At 38.1% G+C, this 12142-nt stretch overlaps 1 protein-coding gene across 1 annotated transcript; it reads right to left on the bottom strand.

Moving 5' to 3' along the window:
• Positions 1-277: 277 nt before the first annotated feature.
• LOC103984934 (TOM1-like protein 6) lies at positions 278-8836 on the bottom strand. The gene is made up of 9 exons (XM_009402515.3): positions 8577-8836; positions 4213-4291; positions 3781-3879; positions 3219-3332; positions 2242-2411; positions 2070-2151; positions 1749-1834; positions 1236-1448; positions 278-1145 (listed from the first exon to the last, which is right to left on the bottom strand). The coding sequence occupies exons 1-9, from the start codon at positions 8834-8836 to the stop codon at positions 491-493; spliced, it is 1758 nt and encodes a 585-aa protein (XP_009400790.2). The 3' UTR covers positions 278-490.
• Between the last annotated feature and the right edge of the window lie 3306 nt (positions 8837-12142).

The following is a 12142-nucleotide window of genomic DNA, read 5'->3' as shown; positions in this document are numbered from 1 at the left end:
ATGTTTAAATAGGAAATTATTTTTTTGTCAAACGTTTTCTTGTATGTGTTATCACATGTTATATCTTTTGTCGGTAAAACTGATAATATTTATAATTATAAAAATTTTAATATATTTTTTTAAATCTAAAAATTGAAATGCTTAAAAGATCTAAAGGGTAATTACACTGTAATGAATTTTTGTGTAACGCTGACGAGCGACCACTGCTCACCCCTATGAACAATGGAATTCTTTCTCAAGCTCAAGTAAACAAAAAAGAAGAAAGTCTCAAAGGATGTACCAACAATTGATTTTGCCAATCTCAAGTTTATCTTAGTATGATTATTTTTGTACGTAAATGTGTTTCAGCTCCAGAGACCCAATTCAATTGCAGAAAAGAGAATCAACAAAAAAGATATACATGGTATATATATACATACATATATAGATCCGGACACCTATGAGGAAAGGAAACGTAGTACCAAGGCAATGAACAATGCATGAGGAGACCTTATTTCTTCCCACCGATCATAGGTTGATTTGATGCTGCACCCGTCTTTTGTCCACTACTGGTGCTTCTCAAATCTATCAAATCTTCAAATAATCTGTTAGGAAGAACGTATGGTTTTGCAGAAGTTGTAGTCCCACTGTGTCTGGGAATTAAATTCACCGGTGTTTCCCTGGCGGCAACACTGGTGGTGGTGGTACCATTGATCCTTGAGCCAAAGGAGTTGTACTGCTGTAGAGGCGTAGGAGAATAAGCAGGCAAGTAAGCAGCATGAGTATCGGCACCAGAGGATGGGGCTGACGAATAGGTACTCGGGGTAGCATCTGTGGCAGCCCACGACGGGGAAGGCTGAGGCGCAGGAAGTGCTCGCTGAGCCCAGGGTGCAACATAACTGTCGTGGGGAGCGTACCCTTGCTGACTTGCTGATGGAGGTGTTAGTGGTGTCTGAGGTGATGATGGGTACGTCGACAAAGTGATGCTCAGAAGATCAATCATGTCCTGCTCTGGCTCTTTTTGGGTCTTAACAGGAGGAGGAGGGGGATCAAGCGGAACCAAGGCATTGCTCATGGCGGAGGATGAGGTACTTGACTCGGTGACCCTAGTCACATCACTCCGATTTGGTGACTCAACTGATGTAGCTTGCTTAAAATTCGAGTTCCTGCACTCCGATAACACAGTACGTCTTTGATCAGTAACACAATACAATTTGGCTAAACGAAGAGAAAGTGTCATGGTTCGACTCCAAAACCTGCGAGCCAATTGTGCAAATTCATCATCTTCGTCTTCGTCTTCAACCCGGCAGCTGCTTGCAACAGGATGCTTGATCGGCTCCTTCGCCTGCGAAAGGGATTTTGGTTGCTCGTGAAGCAGAGGAGATCCAGAGGCTATGGCTTCATGCTTCGCAAGCACACTTTGCAAGTTATCATTCAGTTCAAGAGCTTCTCCTAAAAGCTTTTCATCCCTGCAATCATGACAAGTGAGACAGCCACACAAGTATCATATTTTACAGCACAACTCTTCTAACACACGGTATCCTACGGGTTTCCACTAAATTAAAACGATGCAAGTACTTTGCTGAGGCAGGTACAGCAAATTGCATATGTGGAATTTTAAGGTCTCTGTTTGTCATTTGCTACCACTAGTACAGTATTAGGTCAGTATGTATGGGAATCTATGACTTGATGCAAGTCTTCAATGCTTACTTGAGTAGTTGACAAATGCAATAACAGTTTTATCACATATGTGCGGGAATAAGGCTTACCCAGTGGAGCTGACTAGCTGCATAAGCTTTTTTTGGTTGGTCCGACATTGGTTCACAAGATCTATGATCAATTCATCTTTTATGGCCTGCAAATACATGTGTATAAGATCATTGTACAAAACAGGTTTGAACTGCAGTCATATGGTCCATTGACACAGATATCTTACCCAGAAATTATCCATAGGATACCCCCAAAACTAATAATACATGCATATGTACACATGCACACGCGCACACACATACACAGATATCTTACCCAGAAATACCCAACAATACAAATTGACAAACCATACAAGGGACAAAGAACAAGTTAACACCTACCCCTTGATCATTAGGGTTCACAGCCTGCAGCATCTCCTTCAATAGCCCCATAACATCACGAATGTGACTGAAGTCTGATAAACTGAACAGAAGGTTTGAAAGCAACAAGGATCAAAAGTAGCGCACTACAAGTTAATGAGAAAGTCATAATGTACTATGCCAATGAACTCACCTCAGATTTCCTATGTCAGTTGCCATTGTTTCATCAAGTCTCGTAGAAGTAATGCTTGGAACACCATACCCTACTTGGCCATGTCCTGATGTTAATGCCAAGTGTGTAACTGGAGGAGTAAGTATTGGTGGAGTGTTTGCTGGCCGTTGCGGGAATACTATTCCAAATCTCTGCAAAATAAATTTTACAGACCTTTTTATTCATAAAGAAATAAGAATTTCCACACTAGACATGGTTGATGCCAACATGGGCTTTAATTTTATCCAGACCAAGTAATTTACGATTGGATGGTTGACATTAGACATTAGCAGGAGCTACTCCATTTCCGATTTCATCTTCAAGAGAGCATCAGATGCAACATCATACTACATATAAGCATGCAATCAAGAGAAGATTGGCTATTAAATGTTCAAAAATAGATCTCTGACAGGCACAATTAAGTAGTTGCAGCAAAATAAAGAACAATGAGTCCAGATCAAGGACTAATACCATGTTGCTTCAGATCATTTTGCTTGACAACATGAAGCTCGTCATCAGTATGAATGGAATTTTGAAACACAGGACTAGAACAAAATTCGACTATTGTATACTACAGCTATGAGGATGTAGCCGACTTTATAACTCAGCAAATGACTGACAAAACAACCAACTTAACTTCAATATTAGCTGACTATTCTCCGGTGTATAGGCACCAATAGTCTATGTTTACAGGGACCACACAGAAAGCACCTTTGCAGTGTACACAGTGCACACTAAGAGTTGCCTCGTGATGGTATATAGACCCTTTTATAACTTTCATGCCCGTTTAATAAAACTAGTTAACATATTATTTTGTCATGTTATATTCAATAAACAATAGTTAAAAAGAGGAAGAAAAACATAAAGTTATACCAAATGACCAAAATAGGGAATGGGATATTAGGAACAAAAATAACCTTTCTAAGACATTACCAAAATAATTAATAGATGGTTCATACCTTTAGTTCAATGTATGCGTAATAATATTGTGGATATTTCCCACCAGGTCCACCAAATGCTTCTTGCCAAGAATCCAGCAGTACCAAAATTTTATCCCGTACTTGCATATCTGTCTGTTAGGGCTTCCAAAAAATTAAATTAGTATTGAAAGAAGTATGACAGGCATAGGTCACAGAATGTATATACAGAGAACTACCAACGTGATTTGTATCCATAAGGTAGTTGTTGAACATCACACCAACCACATACTAAAGAAATAGTGGGAGTTTGTTTGCTACCATTAATCTAAAACGTTGCATACAGGGTGAAAACCCTCTCAGCAGTAGATGAAGTGTCACCATATAACACAAATTTTCCCTATCTAGCTTGATTTCTCCCTCAGACCTCATTAATGACTGCTTTATCTCCACTAAGTATTTGCCATGTATATTCAAAGCACAGAATGTAGTAAAGAGAAGGAATGAACATAAAATTTTGGTTGAACTAAAATATCTCTGGTTAACAGTACCACAACAGTCATGCATGAACATAAAACTAAATTGAAGAGAAAGTTGCACTGACCTTTTTTCTAACAATTTTGACCATTTCTTGTAGAATTTTGCATTCAGCAACCTGAAAATGTACATACTCACCACAGTTCTTTATTATTGTCTCCAGAAGCTGCAAGAGTGCCATTTGTTACTAAAAGAAGTTCCAGCATCAAAAGTTACACTATATAAACTTCTATAATGCTTTTATTTATATCATAGCAATAAAGGATATAAAGCTCAAACTGCCTTTCATTTTACTACTTATCAGCAACATGAAGTTTATTACAATCTGAATATAGTTGTCAGATTATGATCAAGTTTCTGCATTAAATACATTGCCTTCGGCAGATTGTTTGAATTTGTTGATTCTAGAATTACTAACTGCTCAACTGAGACTGCATTCTCAGAAATATACCAAATTTCAATAGAGCTTGTATCTAGATTTAGCCAGCTTGGCACATACCGTCAAAGCAAGGAATTGAACCTTCGAATTTTTGTTCTGCAAACGCTTCTTAACTGCTTTAAGCACTTCCTTTGCCTGCCTGACTCAAGAAATCACATGAATTTTCAGTAACAGTTTCCAGGCATTTTCAAAGCAATAAAAATAACAAGCGAGGAACATTCATTTAAGGCAAATCAATGAACTAATATTATGAAAATTTCCAAACTTTAAAATTTCTTCTGTCAACATAATAATAATGGTAGTTCTAACTATAAACATGTTTGTTGCATGCACATACTACACTTCTGTAAGAAGGCACCAAATTTCATAAACACAAAGAAATGACCATTCGAAAGATGATTGAAATTTGAAACTTAAGGGCACTGCATTCCATGGCACAATTAAAAAAAATGACTCAATTTACCTTAACTGAAAATTCTCACTGCCATACTGTTGGTTGTTCTATTATTATGTTTAGCGACTATACAAGAAGACATCCAGCAGAGTGCAATTAAACTAACTTTAGCTCTTAACAGTTGGGTTACTCTTATATCTGTCAACTGTATGTAACTGTCAGATTGTGAGGAGGATAAGCAAGATTCAGCTGATAAAATGTCCAAACTAAAAACATGTTCCTTGGAACTATCATGCAAGTATCTTCTGCTTCTGCATTTCCATTTAACAATGTAATTGTTTGGAGGCTGGACAAAGGGAGCTACAGAAAGTGCAATGTGATCTATAAATTAAGAAAAAAAATAAGGTCATTGATCCCTAGGAAATGTATTTGCCTAAAAGATTATCATCATTCCATAAAACAAGTAGAATACAAGCTCCTGAGAGATTAAAATCATTTGATTAATGAGAGAAACTTAAGATGGTTTGGCGGGCTGAGGTACTTCCGTTGAATGAAATCCATTAATAGACATGAGTGAGTGAAAAGATTGTGCAATAAAGTAAGATAAAGAAACTAACATGTTTTTTATTACATAAGCTACCTTTCATAATAACTTACCAATTACTAGATAATGTTTTAGGACCTTAGGTAACATAGTCTGGACCACAATAAGTGATAAGAATTCCAGTTGTGTATATCATGGAAAAAATACTGTCAACAACAAAAGCCTGTAACCTAGAATCTGAAAGAAAATAGAGAAAAGGAGTCATGAAAAGAATGCTGGTAACATCTTCAGAAGCATAACCAAGAAGAAATAACTTTAATCATATACTAGTTAATTTCTCCATAAGAGCATAAGGCCTTGAACCTCGAAGAAATAATGTAAATGGTATACTAGTTAATTTCTCCACAACAGAAGAAAGAAAAATTTTCTCCCCAATCGAGGAAAAAGAAATTTCTCCACAAAAGTATAAGGCCTTAATTATCCTCATCTTTTAGCATGCTATTACTGCTCCACAACAAATTCCACACCCAATCATAGCTAGTATGGATAGCTTAAAATTCTTATATATAATAATAACGTAAACTCAGACAATGTGGTTCATATTTTCAAAAAAAAAAAATCTACCTAAACAAAAGATTATAAAAACCAAATGAACAAATTGGCTGCCTCATCTTTGTTTATATACCATGACTATCTAGGATGGTATGTCATACCAACAATACATGATCTAGTGTCAGAGATATCCCGGACATTGGTGCATGGTAAAGTCGACACAACCTATCTTGTGAAAATAGTTTCAACGCACATGGCAGCCAGAAAGTGAAAATTCTTTTAAATGCTATCTAAATGGGATTTACTAAACCGACACTTTTGTAGCTAGTAGGAAACCAATTCATAGTTGAAGAATTTTGGGTCCTCAGAACTAGCAAAAACTTATTTCTCACTTTCACTAGTTAATTACAACAAGCACATAGATATTCATCTGTTCCTTGATCTACTCCAAGATGAAGCTGTTCCTTCATCTACTCCAACCAAGACATCTCATCTTTCTCTATTTGACGAGTGACTTATGAGAAATACAACAATGTTAGAATCTCATGACTCGAGTAGAAGATAAATCTTGGTTCATGGTATGTGTGGAGCAAGATTTGTTGGTTTGGCATTTGATGCATATTTAGTCACTTACCATGGATGCTTGCTACATTACATAAGAGATTTAGTCTTATATATGAAATGACGCAAATTTTTCCATCCATGACAAGTTCATTTTTATATTGCTTCTGAATGCATGCAAGAGGGGCTGCAGCTCATTTTTGGTAGGAATGAAATCATTGTTATAGTTGAGGATAAGTTCTTCTAGCCTAGTTCAAGAATGATGTGTGTCACATCATATCTCAGTGTCGTACTTATATATTAACAAAGGAAAGGACACTATAAACCCAATTTTTTTCTTTTACTATTTTATGATTTAGAGTTTTTGGAGTATGAATGGCATGGAGATTATTTATTTCTAGTTGGTTCATATCTAAGACATGCAAAGACATTGAATAGACTGAATCTCATGGTCGAAGTCTAATGCAGCAGATCACCCTTTCAACGAAATCAAATCCCATTTCATCACTCTGGATACCATACCACAATATCACCCTTTCAACGAAATCAAATCCCATTTCATCACTCTGGATACCATACCACAACGATCCAAGATGGAAAATTATGGCAAACTGGGAAAAGGTAACCTGATCATGGTTTTCAAGGGTTTAGAGAAAACCCCAGTAAATAAATCAGGCAGTGAATCCCTATGCTATGCTAAAAGTATAAATTCTTTTGGGCTCAAGTTGGCACTACTCCCACAGTAATTACCATTCCCCTGCTAAACGTGAGCAGGAAAAATCACTACACTCGTGATCATATACATCTTGATAACAGGAAATTTAATCTTGCCTCATCTCACCACCATGCTGATGTCATTCAAGAACTAAACCCATTTCTTAGCTTTTAATTTTGTACTTGTCATGAAAACAAAATAAAACCCCAGCAAATAAATCTGGCAGTGAATTCCTCTGCTATGCTAAAAGTAGAAATTCTTTTGGGCTCCAATTGGCACTACTCCCCATGGTAATTATTGTTCCCCTGCTAAACTTGAGGAAAAAGTCACCACGCCCATGATTATATACATTTTGATAACTGGATTATCTAAATATCTAATGCTGCCTCATGTCACTGTCATGCTGACGTCAATCAAGAACTAAACCCATTTCGTAGCTTCTAGTTTTGTACTTATCATGAAAACAAAATTAAGAACAATATCCTGAAAATATCGATTGAGATCTTAGCTAGGTTATATTGATATAAAAGTTATCCATTTTTAGCACCTCCATTGCAGTACTTATTTAACTACAATATATATTCTCAAAACTTGGCAACCCAAATATTTTCTTCCATTATGTATTTTCAAGCAAATCTTTGTGCTCCTATTGATCTATCATCTTAGTCCCAAGATCGAGCTACTAACTAATAAGTTGTACTGAAAAAAATCTCTCTAAAACTAAAGACAATATGAGAAAATTCTTGACATGCTTAATCAATTTCACCTATTAACTTTAGTGACACGTCAAATAATATCAATGGCATAGGGATGTGCGGTCAGTAGATTTTTTCCACATCAACATTTAGGCCTTCCCTTGCAGGGATGAAATTTCTCTCGTGTCTTTTGTCGACGTTCTTTAAAGCGAACAAGCCCTATGAAGGACCCTGACTTTGCTACTTTTTTTTAGGGGGTTCTCACTCAGAAGGTAACATTCAAGATCCTAATACTTCACTAAATTCATATATATAACTATATCAACAGAATGCAATTCATTGCCTCGTGTGCAAAAAAAAAAAAAAAAACCTGAACTACTTGATGAGAGTCTAGCCAGTCCACAATTAATTTGTTCACGACTGTTGGTTCGGGATGCGAAGTAATTAATCCTTAAAATACTAGTTCTAGAAATAGTCGTTTGGTAGGAAGATTTACACTGTTGAATCAAACAGAGATACGAACGATAACATATGCTTAACATGAGCCGGAACATGGGATTATAAAATGAGATAGTTAATTCATAACTGAAACACACGGCTTGCTCGCGTTCGGTTAAAGCAAATGATAGCCCGTATGCAATAACCAACCAGCTTACAAACTCGTGGAAGAAACACGATGGAGATCATGATACCACCCATATATACATTTCCTAGCACAACAGAGGAGCAGCTCTATCATCCAGCGATTCATAAACAATCCTCAACATCTCTATGATGATACCTCCAGGAAGCATCGGTTTCCAAGAAAACGAGAAGCAACGGAAATTCTTAGGGAACTAATTGACCGGCATGAAATTCTAGCCCAAGAAAATATCAGGGAAAAAGATCAAGAAGAAGAGGCACAGATTTCAACTCAAGACACCAACCAAGAACCACGACCCTCATCCGGTTGAGAGCGCTCACCACTGATCGTTGTTGATGTTGTCGCAGATATCCATGTTCATCGTCCAATCGGGGCCGATCAACAGATGGGACGTCGCCTTCTCGACTCGGCCGGTCGCCGACGAGGAGGAGGAGGAGGAGGAGAAGGACAACATCTCGGCTCGAGACTTTGGGGTTTCCCCAAGACGAGAGAATAGAAGGGAGAGAGAGAGAGAGAGAGAGGCGAAGACTTGCGGAAGAGATAATATAATACGAGGAGAAGGAAAATTCCTCACCGTCATCCGAACCCGCAAGAGGGAAGAAAATAAATGGAAGGAAAGAAAACCTTTGTTACCTCGTCGCGTATGTTTTGGATATTACCGGTAATCACACACCGCCTTTCGCTGTGGAATTCCCATATTAACCTTATATTCCAACCCATACAGCTTTTCTCGGCTTGGCCAGATGAGATGTAACTACTCGCTCGTAACTGAAAATGAATGGGCGGCTGAGATAAAAAGTAGGAATGATACAGACGATTTGCACGCAAATTACTTAAATGAAATAATTTCCATGGATCATTAACCTATAAAAATCGCCCATAATTAACACCAAAAAAGCTCCTAAATCGATTAATCGAACCGGTAAACGAATCGAATCGGTTCAACTTCTACTGATTCGGGCTTAAAGTATTTATAAATAATCAAAAATAGAGAAATGATAGGGTAATTAATAAAATAATTAATCAATTAATTATGAATATTTATGGATACTTAACCTAGAAAAATCGTCCATAATTAATTTTTATTTGAATGGACGTCCTAATCTACTCAAATACCGAAAAACTCCTGAATCGATTTATCGAACCGGTTCATCTTCTATTATAAAATAATCTAAAATAGAAAAATAATATACTTATTATTTACCTCGTATTTTCCTTTCATGATTGAAGTCTGAGATGATTTGAATACACTCTATTATAAAATTAAGTATAACGAAATTAGTGATTTCATTGATTTTTTTTCTTTTTATTTTTAAATAATTTTTAATTCGAAATTAGGAAGATTCGCTGAAACCCTATCAGCCATGTAATGGTAGTCCGAGGGACAATGACATGCTCAGGGAAGGACACTTCTAGATAAAAATTATTCCTTAGTGCACTAATCGCCCAAGTTTTGTTCGCCTATCTTTTTGGCTGCCTGCGGTGAAGAACAGTTCTGATGGATGAGATCCAAGCGAAGGGTGCTTTCGTGTAGCAGCGAGATGACGAAGACTTCGTTCTCAACCATCATAGTCTCCTGGCCACTACTGCATAAAGAAGTCTTTCGAGTTGGCTGCGGTCAACAAAAGGGGGCGCTGCGGCCTTTCTAAAACGACCCGTGTTTAGTCAACGTTCAAACTGCGCGCTTGTCAAACGTAGGCTTCTTCTGTGGGTGCACAAATCCGTGGCTGCTTAGACTATGTTTGCAGGTGGGCCGTCACAAAGCAGGTGATGGAGAAACCTTTTGACGATGTGTTCGTCTGGGTTTTACTTCGTTCCAGAAGTGAATCTAAGAAGCCTTGAACCCTATGCACGAACAGATGATGAAGGTTGGTTGACTTTGAGGCTCATCTGTTTAGGGATTTAGGATGGCCTTGAAAGCCTTTTGAAATGAGAAGGAAATAGTTCGAATGTGAATCACTCGGTCTCTCCGTAGAAGAATATGTTGGAGAACGACATGGATGTCGAAGTCACACACACAAAAGAAACAGCAAGATATGAAGAGAAGGGAAATGCGAGACTTAAGTGTGCATGAAATGATCACTTACTTGGGAAGAAGATCTCTGACAACACCAGCGTAAGCTTCAGAATAGGTGAGATGGGCATGATGGAGAAGATGGGCACATGAAGAACTGGCCATCAGTTTACCAGGTGAAGAAGACTAGATGCTAGCGAGTAATGCACGTACCCTGCTTCTCCATCCTGCACAAGATCACCTTCCTCCTAATTCTCCGAAGAACTCGCAAAGATCTCTGCCATGGGAGACGCCATCGACAGCTTGATTTATAGAGAATTAGAACTCAACCCCCCATTATTCATGTTCATATGCTTTGATTGGGTATACAGTCATCAAGAACATGGAGGGCACCAACCCAACCACAACCGTAGGTCCCAAACTTGCTTCGAACCAAAAGTTGGATGAGCTTTTCACAGGGCCGGATTGGATTAGCACATTGGAGTGCTACACTACCTAACACTGTTGTCATTTGTTTGGTTCATTGCCTAAACTTTCGGGCCTCTAAAAGATCTGAACAATGTAGCAGAACAGAAAGAAGGAACGCCATGTAATTTTCCGGAGGTGTGCAACTTCTCAGAACACAGCATCGCCATGTTTAACCTCGATTACCAATGTCAAAAGCTGTCCTACATGTCTTGATACGACAAAACATGGTACCTCCCTCGTGTCCTCCCCTTCCACAGATCTCCATTTTGAGTTGTCAAACCGAGAAGGCTCTGAAGAAGGAATGGTGGCAGAAAAATGACAGCCATGAGAATTGATGGCCCGAGATAGGACCAGTACTACACAGAGAAGGTTGGTGCAGCGTTTGCCAGCCCATCCGTGGTACTTAACGTAACCTTCTCTTCAGATGAAGTTGTGTGAAAGTTAACGAGGGTGATGATTTCTCTAGCAGCTGAAGACGTCGATTCCTTTGCTTCGCACCCACTCTTTCCAGTGGTGTACGGTCCTTTCCACCTCAAGGCGAGAAGGAAGAGAACTGTACTAGTTTTTTTGGGGTTGGAAAGGACAAACTTGGTGAGTTAGTAGCTGATGATAGTTCACCGAGGCGACATGGGAATCAAGTGATAAGATTCGAGAGAGGAACATCTTGCGATGACTTATCCTTCCTGATTCATCTTGCGAACTTAACTTGAAAACAAATCCTTGATTATATTCCCTAAAATCGATTAATCCCCGTAATTCATCTTGCTTTGACAGTGTTAAGTTAGATCGAACACTTCAAGGGAGAGAAAGAAAAAAATTAGCATAACAATGATGGCAGTGTTTGGATGGATTGATTGCATCAGAAAGCAGTCGAACAATTTTAATCGTTATTATAGTTGGTGGAAGCATAGCTGCCTCAGTGATGATTAGTCCATAATTGTTATCACGAGGAAGATGACAGGGAAGGTGTCTGCATGTCAGCTTTTGGAGAGTGCCAAGTAGCAGCTTCACGAAGAAAACGTGATTTTTTTTCTTTTAATTTATGATATTTTATTTTATTTTTAAGTATAGAGTCTTATGACTTGCTTTTGACCATGATAAAGTTGCTGGATGATGCAATCTCATATCCCATATTTAGCAAGCTTTTAGGTTTTATATGGGTGCTTAATTCCGCAAAATTTTATGTTCGAAAAATAAATATCACTCGTTTGCCTCATTCCCATACTGGTCTTTCGAGATTTACACAAAGTAGATAGAGAGGAAGTGTCAGGGGTTTGACCGGCAATGCGCTCTGATATCAAGTCAAAGGGTGCATATTGTGGCACGAACTTAACGAGCTCCAAATGTAAGAAAAGGCTGGGCTTATAATAAAATAGAAATGAAAGCTGCCTATGTTCTAACTCT

This window comes from Musa acuminata, chromosome BXJ1-5, assembly GCF_036884655.1.
Source record: "Musa acuminata AAA Group cultivar baxijiao chromosome BXJ1-5, Cavendish_Baxijiao_AAA, whole genome shotgun sequence".
Lineage (NCBI taxonomy): Eukaryota > Viridiplantae > Streptophyta > Magnoliopsida > Zingiberales > Musaceae > Musa > Musa acuminata.
The sequence above is the reverse complement of the archived record's forward strand: the minus strand, read 5'-3'. Positions and strand labels throughout refer to the sequence as shown.